This window comes from Sminthopsis crassicaudata, chromosome 4 (genome assembly GCF_048593235.1).
Source record: "Sminthopsis crassicaudata isolate SCR6 chromosome 4, ASM4859323v1, whole genome shotgun sequence".
Lineage (NCBI taxonomy): Eukaryota > Metazoa > Chordata > Mammalia > Dasyuromorphia > Dasyuridae > Sminthopsis > Sminthopsis crassicaudata.
In genome coordinates this window covers 404,241,480-404,255,893 of record NC_133620.1, presented here as the reverse complement: position 1 = coordinate 404,255,893, position 14,414 = coordinate 404,241,480, and the positions used below count along the sequence as shown (strand labels likewise).

General features: G+C 34.7%; 1 protein-coding gene across 1 annotated transcript in view; it reads right to left on the bottom strand.

The window, feature by feature from the left end:
* SUSD4 (sushi domain containing 4) overlaps positions 1 to 14,317 on the bottom strand; it is a 213,952-nt gene extending 199,635 nt beyond the window's left edge. The window contains 2 exon segments of the mRNA XM_074262646.1: positions 14,047 to 14,122; positions 14,125 to 14,317. Of these exon segments, the coding sequence (XP_074118747.1) occupies positions 14,047 to 14,122; positions 14,125 to 14,208 (160 nt within the window). The 5' untranslated portion in view covers positions 14,209 to 14,317.
* Between the last annotated feature and the right edge of the window lie 97 nt (positions 14,318 to 14,414).

The following is a 14,414-nucleotide window of genomic DNA, read 5'->3' as shown; positions in this document are numbered from 1 at the left end:
GTCCTTTTCCCTTTTTATGATCTCTAGGGCATACAAGCCCAGGAAAAACACTATTGAATCAAAGGGTATGACAGTTGATAGCCCTTTGTGCATAGTTCCAAGTTGCCCTCCAGAATGGTATGATCAGTTCATAATTCCACCAACAATGTATTACTGTCCAGTTTTCTCACATCTTCACCAACATTTATCATTTTCCTGTCCTTAGCTAATCTGAGAGGTATAAAATGGCATCTTAGAGTTGTCTTAATTTGCATTTCTCTAATCAATAGTGGTTTAGGCATTTCATATGCCTAGAAATTACTTTAATATTTTCATCTAACAATTGTCTAAAACTTAATTTTCAAAACAGAGAGAATTAAAAACTCAATAAAATAAAATAAATAATTTTTAAAGAATTGGTATAGCTGGCAAATTCATTATCCTATAGTAAATCTGTTAGCAAGCTTCTCTGAACTTGCAGTGAGCATCAAACAGGAATGGTCTGTCATTAGGCTTATACTGGTTTTTCTGGCTCAATTATAATCATGATAGCAGATACTCATATAACTCCTTAAGGTTTACAAAGTACATATGTTAACTCATTTGATCCTCTCAATAATCTTGTGAGTTAGTTATTATAATTACTATTTTACAGAAGAGGAAATTGAGGCTGAGAGAGATAAAGTGATTTGTACAGGGCCACACAACTAAATAAGTGTCTGAGGCTGAATTCGAACTTAAATCTTTCTAAAATCATGTTCCTGACCTTATCTACTGTACTGTCTACTGCCTCCAAACCTCGCAGATTTTGTTATTTGCCACCATAGAGAAAAAAAAACAACAACAAAAAATCCAAGTTGAATACTATGAAATTATAGTGATCAACTAAGACCCCAAAAAAGAGATAGGAAAATGCATCTCCCTTCCTCTTTTGTGGAGGAAGGGGATTATGTGTAGGCAATACTGTATATACCATCCAACTCGGGTTGGGGTATGTGCCTTTGAAAGAAATGAAGGTAATTTAAAAACAAAACATATTAATAGTTTAAAATGCATGTTGTATATCCCTAGACCAATGCTTTGCAAACATTAGACATTTACTAAGTATTTATTGAATAATTGAATTAATGAATGAATAAGAGCAGAATATATTTAGCTGATCTCTCTTTCCTATGACCTTATTACTGCACTTATTATCATTAATCTGGCACTTAGCCTACCATACTTCCTATTCTTGCTTTTGGATATGAGTCAAGTCTTTTAAAATCCTTAAGATATTATTCATCTTTATAATCTCAGAAAATTCAAGTATCTAAAATATTCACAAAGGTTTGTTGATAATGATAATCCCACTTTGCTTTTTATGTTCCTGTTTAGTCATTTTCAGTCCAGGGTAAAGTGTCTTGCCCAAGGTCTCATAGCTAATAAATGTCTGAGGCTGAATTTGAACTCAGGTTTTCCACACTCCAGGCCTGAAACTCTATCCACCACACTATCTAGCACCTAATACTTTAAATACTTTAAAATCTATTATCTCACCACTTCCTCCAAACAATTTAATTCCAATTTTGCAAAAGAAGAAACAGAGTCACAGATAAGATTCAGATCACACAGAAAGTTAGTGAGTAGGAACTGAAACTAAAGTATCCTGGCTTCCAGGCCTTGTGCATTTTCCCTTAGAGCATATCCTTCATCAATCCTCTGCTCCAGATTAATCCTGACATGAAATCAAAGCAGCTCCAATATAATTAATCCTGACATGAAATCAAAGCAGCTCCAATAGAGAGAGAGAGGAGAAGGAGAAGAAGGAGAAGGAGAAGAAGGAGGAGGAGGACAAAAAAGATGAAGAAGAAGAAGAAGAAGAAGAAGAAGAAGAAGAAGAAGAAGAAGAAGAAGAACAACAACAACAACAACAACAACAACAACAACAACAACAACAACAACAACAACAAGAAGAACATGAACAAGAACAAGAACAAGAAGAAGAAGAAGAAGAAGAGAAGAAGAACAAGAAGAAGAAGAAGAAGAATATGATGATGATGATGATGAAGAAGATGATGATGATGATGATGATGATGATGAAGGAGAAGAAGAAGGAGGAGGAGGAGGAGGAGGAAGAGGAGGAGGAGGAGGGAGGGAAAGGAAGGGAGCAAGAGAGAGAAAGGTACATAAGATAAAGTAGTCTACATGTTCAACTTTTTAACAGCCCTGACCATGTCTGTGAAATGACACACATGTTTAAATCTTTTGTGTATACTTAGGACTATTTTTCTAATCACATGAAGAGTGACTCCAGAAATAGGAATTTCCCAGTACAACTTTAAACAGTAGTCATTATAACTTAAAAATTCATTCCTAATACCTAACTCCAACTGTTCTGATCCAAACTTGAAAATGGACTCTGAGGATGGAACTGGTAAAGCAATAGCTTAAAGCAAATCTGAAATTAGATTTTCTTTTAATAACAAAACAACGAAGGTGCAGTGTGATATAGATCCACTCAGTGAGATTATTCTAAATGAAACACTTGACTTTTCACTACCTCTAATACTAAGATCAATTGCACAATAGTTGTCAATCTATATCAGTAAAGGGGTTCTCCCTTTCCACTCCCACACTCAAATAGATCTTGACAACAGTGAAAAAGAAGGTCTAGACAAAAAAATAAAAGCTAAAACCTGATATTAAGTTGTCTTTGACAATAACAATTACAAAATTGATTTAAAGATAGATACTCCTCCACAACATAATAACATATTGTTTAAAAAAAAAAAAAAAAAGGTTCCTCTGTCACTCCTCACTCCCCCAGCCCAAGAGCTCTACAAGATTCTTCTGTATTCATGGGCTTAGAGAACTTAGTGTCTCACTTCATATACATTGGAAATCTGATCAAAAGTATTCAAATTCCATTTAATAATGTCTACTTTTAATATGCATTTTTCTTTCATTTTCTATTTTAAAGAATTTCTCACCATTGCATCCAATTCAACTACATATTTCTCTTTTCAAGTGGAATTTTTCCAAAGAAATGAAGTCTTCTTTTCTTTGCTAGTTTAATGTGGAAAATGGAATAGACTAGTATACTACCAACCTACTGGTTCTTTAACTCCCACGCTAGTGATTCACAGAGATCTAAGAGCACTCAGTCCCAAATAGAAACATGAGACACCAAGTCAAATCATCATTTCCAAACAAAATCTGCTCTTCCTCATCCTCTTTATGAAAAAGTTAAATTTACTGCAAGATGGATTTAAAGTGCATTATTGGTACAGATGATTGAGATTTGGGATTTCTTCTTTTTCTTCTAAAAATCTTTCCTTCCTGGAATATGTATTTATTTATTCAAAATAAACAGACAAATATAGCTTCCATGGTTGTATCTTTGTGATGTCTCCCAGAAATTAGGTTAGGATCATTGCTGCTTCTTTTGGAGTAAATTAATATGGGGTTTATCTAGTTGATACATTTCTAAATTCACTGTCACTTCCAAATAATTTCAAGAATTATTTTACTTCTCTGTTGCACACAGTTTACCTTATTTAAGATTAATAAAGCAATTACAATACTCTCAATTAAGAAGCTATTTTAAAATGCACTTTTAATTCTAGTTCATGTGTAACACACTTAATTATTACTATTTGTTTTTCTTCTTGAGTGAATAATTTCTTCTCTCTCAGCACTACAGCACGCTTATCTTAAAGAAGGAAAAACACTGGGGAAATTTTTCTCTAAACAACACAGTTTAAATCAATGTCTTTCATAGCCAGTAATACTAAATTATAAACCAAAATACTAAAGTTTCTTGCCTCCACACAACTCACTGAAATATGTATTGTTGCTGAAAAATTAACTATTTGGGGGGGGGGAATCTAAACCCACTCTGAGGACTTATACCCAATTTAAGTAAAAAACCATCTCATATAATTTTTCTCTTTTAACTTTTGATGCTTGCTAATTCCTATCTATTAATAATATTAATAAGACACCTTTTTGAAATTAAGATATCAGTTACAGCATTAATGTTGTGGAAACATTAATTTAACAATTGGCCTACCTTTTTCATATAATTTATGAGAACACAAATAAATCTGAACCCATGTTATAAAATTGTGTGCCATGAACATTAAGGGATCATAGAGGATGGAGGAATAGTAAATGTATCATGGGGTTGTAGAAGGTCATCTAAGAGACTGATCATTTTTCAGTAATACACTTGTCTTCTAGAGTAAGGGAGAGATGGAATTATGGGATATTCAGCCTCCATTTCCTTTTCCCCAAAGGAACAAGTGTCTGATACATCAAGTTATCCTCTTGTAATTTTCTCCTATTTATTTCCTTAAGTTCCTGGCATTGTATACTATTTTGGTTTGAATGTTTTATGTACATGGGTAGATTCACAGATTCAAAATATTTTATTAATTATTATTAAATCAGCTGGGCCTTTTTTTAAGGAAGACCTTGTGGTCATTCCACAAATGAAATCTACTTCATTATCTTATTGAATTCTGGGCCTAATTCATTATCCATCTAAAGAACCTGTCTAAGATAGTATACCATCTAGATAAATAAACAGCCTATAGAGCTAGTCTATCCTTTTCCAGGATGAATAGTTAGATTATTTGAGCATACATGGATTTCATCTAGGAGACCCTATAATATTCCAGAATTAATAGGTACAATGTTCATCTGAAAACAGATGTCTCTGAAAGATTGTATCATCTAGAGGGAATCCCTCTTTTACTTGGATTCTATTCTGTACATCTGCCATGACAGTGACAAACATTTTTGACAAGCATGTCTTCCTGTTTTAAGACTTGTTTGATATTTTTAATCAGTTAGTTGACAAAGCTCCTGGGAATAAAGGCTCATCTCTTTAACCCAATATTATTTTGACTTCATTTATTGCCCCACAGAAAGATAGGTTAGTCACATGGGGACAAATAATGGACAACTTCAAAGCTCTATATAGTTCTATACATAATACCAGAAGGACTTAGAAGTGTTCTTAATCTGGGGATCATGAAATTTGTTCCTGGTTTTGATTCTTATATTTTGATAACCGTATTAACTGATTTATTTCCTTTGTAACCCTATGTATTTATACTTATGCCTTTAAAAATATGATTTATAGGTTTCCTTCTATAAGAATTACCTGATTGCCATTATATTAAAAAAATTACAAATTCCTGATCTAAAAGAAGATCCTCAGAACATTAGATGAATTAGTTATGAATATTTATGGAAAGACATGGATTAGCATTGCCAAGGATGAGCTTAAATAGGTTTCCATCAGGAAAGAAGTACCTACAACTGAAGAAATATAAAATGAAAAGTTGGCATTTCTTTGTTTCCTTATCACTTTCCATAGTTTTCTCATTTGATCCTCACAACAGCTTCCTGAGGTAAATGGATCATCCTCATTTTACAGATAACTAACTTTTGATGGAAAACTAAGGATCAAAGTTTAGACTGGGATAAAATAAAAAGACATATTAGAGAAAAACAATTAAAGGTCATAGGGACTGATCTAGTGATTTTATTGTATAAAAAACTTTTGTGAGAAAACTTCCTTTAACAATTCAGGTCAGCAACTTCTCTGTAATTTCTAATCTTAGAGACTTCCCTAGAGCAGAAGTGTCAAATACAGCACAAAACACTTCCAACTAAGGCCCCAACCAGATGAAAAGATCATCATGAAATAGTAAGTGTAATTTTAAAAATACAATAAAAAAAGTCAACATAAGACTGGTAAGGAACTCTATTATGGATTTTTGTTGTTGTTCAATCATTTTCAGTCACGTCCAACTCTCCATGACCCATTAGGGATTTTCTTTGCAAAGATACTGGAGTAGTTAGTCATTTCCTTCTCCAGATCATTTTACAAATAAGGAAAAAGAAGTAAACAGAGTTAAGTGACTTGTCCAGGGTCATACAGCTACAACATATCTAGGGGCAGATTTGAAATCTTCCTGATCCCATCCTTGCACTTCATCCGCTGCCCCTGTATGGATTACTAGCCATATTTCTTTTTGAATTTGACATGACTAGCCCAGAACACTAAGAAAGTATGGTCTAACACAGAGTCATATAATTAATGTGTCCAAGGTAGGACTTGAAACTAGGCCTTCCTGTTTCAAAGCTTAGCTCCCTCTTCTCTACACTGTTTTGACTCAACAATTACAGGATTCCAAAAGTAGAACAAACTGCCTCCAGAGACAGTGGATTTATGTCACTAAAGCTCCTGAAGCAAAGAGTGGATGAAAGTGCACCGCTTTTGAGGTCCCTTCAAACTCTAAAACTCTATGATGTTATGATTTTTTCCTAATGGCAAATCATATCACAGACTCTTTTTTGCCTCTGCATAATGTTAGTTTTATTTAAAAACTTACAATAATTCCTAAGATGGTAACAGATTAAAAATTATTCCCATTTCCCCCACAATCTTTTTTGTGGTTAGCAACATTGTCTGAAGAAATGATAACTCTGAGGAAGTTTTCTAATAAGTAGCCTTTCCCTCAATAGGATGTCAGTCCACCTTCAGATATTTAGGGCCATCATAAGAAGTTATTTTTCTTTCTTTATTTTAAGTGACTTAAGAAGTTGTATCTAAGCAGTGTGTGTCTGTGTGTGTATTTTGTCAGTATTTTATGAAGTATACTCATGATTCTTCTTTCATGTATTTCTAAGCCACGAAAGAGAAAGCCCTCAGCCTTTTGTTATTCTCTGTGTCTACCCAATTCATATAAACAAATCCACAGTCACTCATTCTGCAGTTCATTTGGAGATGTCATTTGCAAGTGAGTTCATCTTTTTGCAAGATGTATAAATAAATATGGGTGAGGAAAGGGAAGAGCACCTAGAGCATCTCTTTTCTCACTTGTTTCTTCATTATTTCTCATTTGTCTCTTCAACATTTTTGCACAAACAAAATCAATGCAACAGAAATTATAAGGAAAGCAGGAAACTGTAGGAAAATTTTGGACTGAGTATCTCTGATAACAGGCATCTCTGATAAAGACCTCATTTCTCATATATATAGAGAGAGAACTGAGTCAAATTTATAAATATATAAATCATTTCCCAATTGATAAATACCAAAGTATATGAATAGGCAGTTTCTAGACAAAGAAATCAAATCTATCATCATATGAAAAAAATGCTCTTTTTTCGAAACTATTGATCAGAGAAATGCAATTAAATCAACTCTGAGTTACCTCTTGTACTATTCAAGTGGCTAATATGACTAAAAAGCAAAATGTTAGATTTTAAAGGGGTGTGGGAAAACTGGGACACCAATGCATTGTTGATAGAGTTATGAACTGATCCAACCATTCTGGAGAGCAATTTGGAATTATGCCCAAAGGGCTATAAAACTGTGGGTTTCAACAATGTCATAGCTAGGATTGTATTCCAAAGACATCAAAAAAGGAGGAAAAATATATTTGTACAAAAATATTTGTAACAACTCATTAGAAACCCCTGTTTTTGGGTTTCATGGATCAATTCTTTTTTATTAGCCTGTTGTTTCAACCCAGATCTGAATTCATTTGACTTAATGGTACTATTATTATCCACTGAATGTATCTTCTCTTGTTCACAATGAAAGAATGAAAGACTTTTTTCAAAGATCCTTGAAGTACAAAGATCCTCCTGAAGTACAAATCTGTTTTATGGTATTCTCCTTCAAATGAAGTATGGATCTATTTAATTTTTTTTTTTTTTTTTTTTTTTTTTTTTTTTTTTTTTTTTTTTTTTTTAAGGCTGGAGTTAAGTGACTTGCCCATCACACAGCTAGGAAGTGTTAAGTGTCTGAGATCAGTTTTGAACTCGGGTCCTCCTGAATTCAAGGCTGGTACTCTATCCACTGCGCCACCTAGCTGCCCCCAAATGAAGTATGGATCTAGCTAAAAGATCCAACCACCTGATCAACTATTATTTGGTTTACTGCCAAAGGGATAGAGCCTAGACCTCTGAGTTCACTAGCAGGAGGAATTTCCAAATGAGAAAAATACTTCCATGCATGTAGTTGATACTTTCTCTACAACTCATAGTCTTAGAGAGCTGCCTATTCATAGATTATTTGACTTGCCCAGGATAATAGAGCCAGAATATGCTGAAGCAAGACTTGAAACTACCTCTTCCTGGTTTCAAGACTGATCTTCACACTATACTGTGTTTTTTTTTAAATCAGTACCATTTATTGAACCAGTGTTTTATCTTCCTGGGGCTAGTTATAAAATCCAAAAAAGTTGGGGGACAAGTGGGTAACACCACAACCCAGGATATGTTAATGAGCTTTCAGCACTTTTTTCCATTGGCTCTACTTGTGGCCAAGTTTTTTGTTCACCCCTCTAAAATGATTGAGATTACTCCTCTGAGACTCAGGAAAAGGCCAGATGACATTCTTGGATTTAAACATAATAAAGATTCTAACAGTCATTCTATGCCACTCTGAGAAATGGTTTACTTTTAGTATGACACAACCTCTTAAGTTCTTAAATTTTGGCTTAATGAATAGGGTGTTAACTTCAGAATCAAGAATACCAAGGTTCAAATATTGCCTGAGATGTGTTAACTGTGTGTCTAGGGGTACATTGCTTAACCTCTCTAAGAAACCATTGCCTCGTTTCTAAAATAGGAATTAAAAAAAAAAAAAAAAGACTGAAGACCTATCTTATAATGTTGTAAAAATTAGAGGCGGTGCTGTCAAACTTAAATGGAAAAAAAATCCCTGTAGTCACACACTGGCTTACAAATCACAAATCATCATTATCTATGTTGCATGTATTTTTATTTATTTTGTTCAACATTTTCCAATTACATTTTAATCTAATTTCAAGGTACTCAGGAGTGTCTGTAATCACCTCTGTGCTGACATATTCTGCAATTCTTAAAACACAACAGTTGCCACTAGGAAGGGCCAGTGAATAGAATGCTAGATTTAGAATCAATGAAAGCTGAGTTCAAAATGAACTTTAGATACTTATTAGATGTGGGATCCTGAACAAATCACTTAGTCTGTGTCTGGCTCAGTTTCCTTATCTGTAAAAAGGGAATAAATATAATGACTATATCCCAGGATTATTATGAGAATCAAACAAGATAATGTGAAATAGCCATGTAAATCTTAAAGCAATATATATATATATATATATATATATATATATATATGTATATATATATATGTTACTATTATTGTGTAAATGCTGATTATTATTTTTAAACTAGCTCCTCACTTAACAAAGAAAACTTGGAGAAATCTACCCATATTCAAAGTCAGGTTGATAAAAAAAAAAAAAAATTACCCTAAGATTGAAATCCATGGATCTTGAGGAGAACTTCCTTTTCCTTTTGGTTTGATTTCTTTATTTCTCCCTCTCTAACTCAGAATCTTGCTTTAGTATTTGAGCATTTGCCTTTTTTTTCCTGGATAAAGCTATTGTATATCCACTATTGTTGAGGGTTTTTTTGTAACTGCAAGTAATCAAAAATAAAATTCCCAATTTAAAAATAGATTGTCTATTAAATTTGAACCTTTTGGTCAATGAAAGAAAATCTAAAAGTCTGTTGGAACCTAGTATACAACATACAGTTTTGTGAATCACCTCCACTATGGACACCAGATCAAATTTCTAAATCCAAACCACAAGGTATTTCTATGTCCCAGACAGTGTTTTAATATTCTTCCCCACCAGATCCTTGCATTTGAAAACTGTCCCCCCTGTGTACTGAAGCATTCTGGAGGTCTTGAGCCTTTACCATAAGTACGCAAAACAAAATAAATATGTATGTATCATGGAAAGCACAATTTTCTGACATAAAAATGTACATTTCTAAAAAAATGTCATTATGAGTATCCCTTGTTGTATTGCTCCTTGTGTCCTTTGTTGTAGGAAGCTATCTCCCTTGCCTAACTCCAGCCTTAACTGTGCTTCAGTCTCAGTGTCTCTTTTCCATTTAGATTGAATTTGGTAATGGAGCAACATGATATCAGGACCAAAAAGTGGTCCCCGAAACCAAATTTGCCCTTGGTTCTTTGTTCACAGAAGATTAGGAATTATTTTTATAATACTGGGACCAGTTACAAATTTTCTTTTCTAAGTCTTAGTTTGTCAGATATGATAGGAAAGAATGATATCAACAGGAACACCCCAATTCTTGGCTTGAAGGAGAACCCAATTATAATGACTATGTTACCAGTAATGACATTCTCAGTCTGCATGAGAGCTGAAGCTGCTCCTCTAAAGTGAACAGACCAAAAGAAGTTCTCTGAAACCAGAATGTAAAAATGGGAGGTGGCACACTACTGCATTCTTTTAAAGTTTCTGGATATTTTCTTTTATTACAAACCTCAGTGGGAATACAGAGATAAAACATCTTCTTTACGATTTCAAAGATGTTTAACATTAGAGCTAAGATAACACGCTCAGTAGTACCTTAAAAACCTTGAAGGGGACTGGTTTTGAATTCTGGCTCTGCTATTTATTACCTTGGGGGCAAGTTATTTAACTTCTGAGCCTTAGTTTCTGTATCTTTCAAATAAGCAGACTGGTTTGGAACAAGCCTTCTTAAACTTTTTCTACCAGTAACCCCTTTTCACCCAAGAAATTTTTATGACCCCAGGCGTATAAGTATTTAAAACAGGTATACAAAACTGATAATAAATCATAATTTTTGTCTCCTACATTCAGTTACATAATCCTATATAGGATTAAAACCCATAGTTTAAGAAGCCTTGGAATGGCCTATATACAAATGAAATAGATCCAAGGAATGACCACAAAATTAGACTGAACAATTGTTTCAAGACTTCTGTTTGAAGACCTCCAAGGAAGGAAAGCTACCACTTCTTAAAACAGCTCAAGTTACTTGTGGACAGTTCTAATTGTTAAAAAGTTTTTCTTAACACCAATCCTAATTTGGTTTCTTTGGATCTGACTCCCACTGCCCCTGATTCTACCTTCTGGGCCACAGAGAACAAGTCTAATCAATTCATATGACAACATTTCCAACACTAGAAGTTCCCCCTTCTCTTTTCCAGAGTAATCATGTTCAAGGACTTCAAACCATTCTTCTTATGATAGGATCTCAAGTTCTTGCAACTTCTGGTTGCTTTTTCCTGCATTTTCTACAGCTTATAAAGGACCATCTTAAACTGCAGTGTCTAAAAGTCTTATAATGACAGCAAACAATAGGATTATCATTTCCATTATTCCAAGAATATTCCCTATTCTTGGAAGTTATTACCTTTTTAATACAACCCAGAACTGAATTCACTCCATATTCTATGAAATCAATCAAATAGATGCTTTGGCAATAATACTATATGGGTTTTCTGCCTTTGAGGGCAGGTAGGTGGCGCAGTGGATTAGAACATTCTTCTTAGGATAAGAAGATCCATTTTAGTGAGTTCAAATCTGGTCTCAAGAATTTACTAACTAAGTCACCATGGACAAGCACTTAACCATTTGCCTCAGTTTCTTCATCTGTAAAATGAGTTGAAGAAGGAAATGACAAATCACTTCAGCATCTTTGCCAGGAAATTCAAGGTCACAAAGAATTAGAATTAAACAAAAACTTCTGCCTTTGAATCTTAATGGTCTCTTTTCTTAAATTTCTCATCTTAATGACGAGCATAATCCTAGAATTGAAAGTTGGCTGAAGCTTTATTAACACATATCTGCATTGATTATAACTCATATGTATATGATGCATTGAAGTGAACAAAGAATTTTTCTTAAACTTATAAGAAATGTCCTCTTTCATCTCAGTGGTTAAGGTGCATAATCACTTAACTAGTGTCAGAGACAGTATAATAAAGACTTAATGCTTGAAAGGAACAATAGTTCATCTTGTTCTCAATTTAAAGTACCAAAAAAAATTCATCCAGAATCATAATTTTATCGAAACCAAGTCACCTGATCTCAAATTTAGCACTCAACATTTACTGTAAGACACAAATGGAGACTACCAAGAAGGGAGAGTGTTTCATTTGGGAAAAAGAAGGGAATGTAAGAAGTGAGACTTCTGAAAGAAGGAAAAAGAAGAGATAAACTGATAAGGAAAGTGAAATATCTTTTGCCATTCAAAGCCCAGCTCAAACCAACTGCTTGGTTTGACTCACAAAACACTATTACATATTTGGACTATAGAGAGGTGTTTTGGTCCAAAAGGAATTTTAATTGTATAGTCTATGACCATGCCCTATCCCCATGATCTGCCATTGTGAAATTTTGACCTTGCTCAACATAAGTAGGAAGTCTATCCTCACCTAAAATTTTTTTATGGAAACAAAACCAAATGCATACACACATTCATTTTCCTCACAAAGTTTCTCTACCAAGAATGAAGAAAGATTGACATTGATATTTATTGGTAATAAAACAGCACAGCTTGGGAATCAATGCAATGTATGGTAGTCAAATATAACCAGATATGCAAATTCATAGCAAGTTCCTTTACACTCATAACTTAGGATCCCAAATGCAATATCTGAATTTTTTATTTGTCTGATAACTCCATTTGTTATTTTCCTCTTCTTCCTCCCCCATTTTTTTTTCCTTCCTTTCAGGAAGGTAGAATGGGAAGAGTTTTATTGCCACTAATGCTTTTGTTCTCAACTGTAAACTTTACTAAGATTATATGGTTGGAAAGTATTTTTAAAAGTTTGCTTATTGCGATCAAGATTCTTCCAAACCAACAGCAATTTACTAATATTAATGGTATTAAAGTTTTTTTAATCCCCTTTTCCAACTTTAATTGTCCATATAAAAAAATTATATAGTAAATATGGGATAAACAGCAATAATGGATAAGGCAGAACCTCAGAGATGTCTACAATTCTAGCAAGGACTTTCTGTCTTCTAATACAACTAAAAGATGTTCCCTCTTCAAGAACCAAATGTGTCTTAGATTAGAAACACATAAAACTGATATTATTAACATAATTTCCACTTATTTCTACATCATAGAAGAGTCCTTGGCTTGTTATGTTTTCTTTCACTATAAATCTTCTGAGTTTATAACAAAGGATTCTGGATAAGTTTATATTGTTGAAAGTTTTTTTTCAAGGTATGCTTATTGCATTATCAAGACTTTTCCTAACCAACAGTAATTTATCAATGTTAACAGCATTTAAACTAAAGAAACACATTTCCCCACTTTTCCTCCACCTTAACTTTTCCAAATCAAAAAACCTGTGGAGTAAATGTTTGACAAACTCTAATGACAGGCAAGTTAAGACACTCAAAATTCTAAAAACCACTTTTTTCTGTCTTCTGCAAATGCAACCAAAAGATATTTTCTCTTCAAGATCCAAATATGTCTTAGATTAGAAACATGAAACTGAGGTTAATATAATTTCTACCTCACTAAAAGGCTCTTGTTATGTTTTCTTTCACTGAAAATCAAAAATGAGAAATCATGGCAAAGCAGTTTGATTAGACATATCTCTGTAAAGACAACCCTTTCAAACCTGAAGAAAAATAAAGCAAAGAAAGCCTAACTTTCCTTCCAAGATGATCGTTGGGCAATAATGTCATATGTTTTGAACCTAATTTCCAACTTGCCCCCTTTGAGTCACCATAAAAGCGCTTGTTTAAATCTCCGGTGATGAAATTTTGGAGCTCTCTCGGCTGGTAACGAGATCCAGTCATTCATAAGCTACCCAACACTTTCCTCCCTCCCCCAACCCCTAAGGAGAGTGAACTAGCAATGGATGTCTGTTGAATTGATTGGGATCTTCTTGGGAGGGGGAGGTTCAATTTGGTTCTTCAGAAAAGCCGGGGTGTTGCTGTGGGCATGTTCCTGTATCAATGTGGGAGTGTGTATTTGTGTCGGGTAGTAAGTAAAAGGAAAGATTTTTCAGCAAGCTGGAATATGTTTGGAGGAGGATGCTCCTGGCTTTTATGCTGGAGGCTTTCCTTTCTAAGTGTATGAAAGGAAGGGCACAAGAGAGAAGGGTCCCCAGAGATTGAAAGGGAGGGTAGGAGGCCCATCGACCCTGTCGGGGACTCTCCTCCTGCTGTCCCGGGTCCCCTTACACTGCCACATGAAGAAGTCACTCACCACCCGTAAGCTGTGCAGGGCCAAAGCACAGCGCTAGCTGAAACCACAAAACCACTGCGAAGAGTCTCGGGGGAACTGATGCTGGGGCTGCTGCTGCTGGGGCGGCTGCTGCTGCTGCTCTAGAAATGCATCTCCACTGCTCGGGTTCATTCCATGATACATCTTTTATCCACAGAGGGCATCCGGCTTGCAAGAGTCTGTAACAAGAGGCAGAATATAAAAATACCCCGAGCTCATTCGGGGCACTCTCCTCTCCAGCTCCCACTAAGCCGGAGCGCCCTCTTTCCTCTCCGCACCTGGGCCCTCCTCCTTCCCACTTCATTCTATCTCACCCCTCTTCCCATTGTGCAATAACGACACTCACTGAG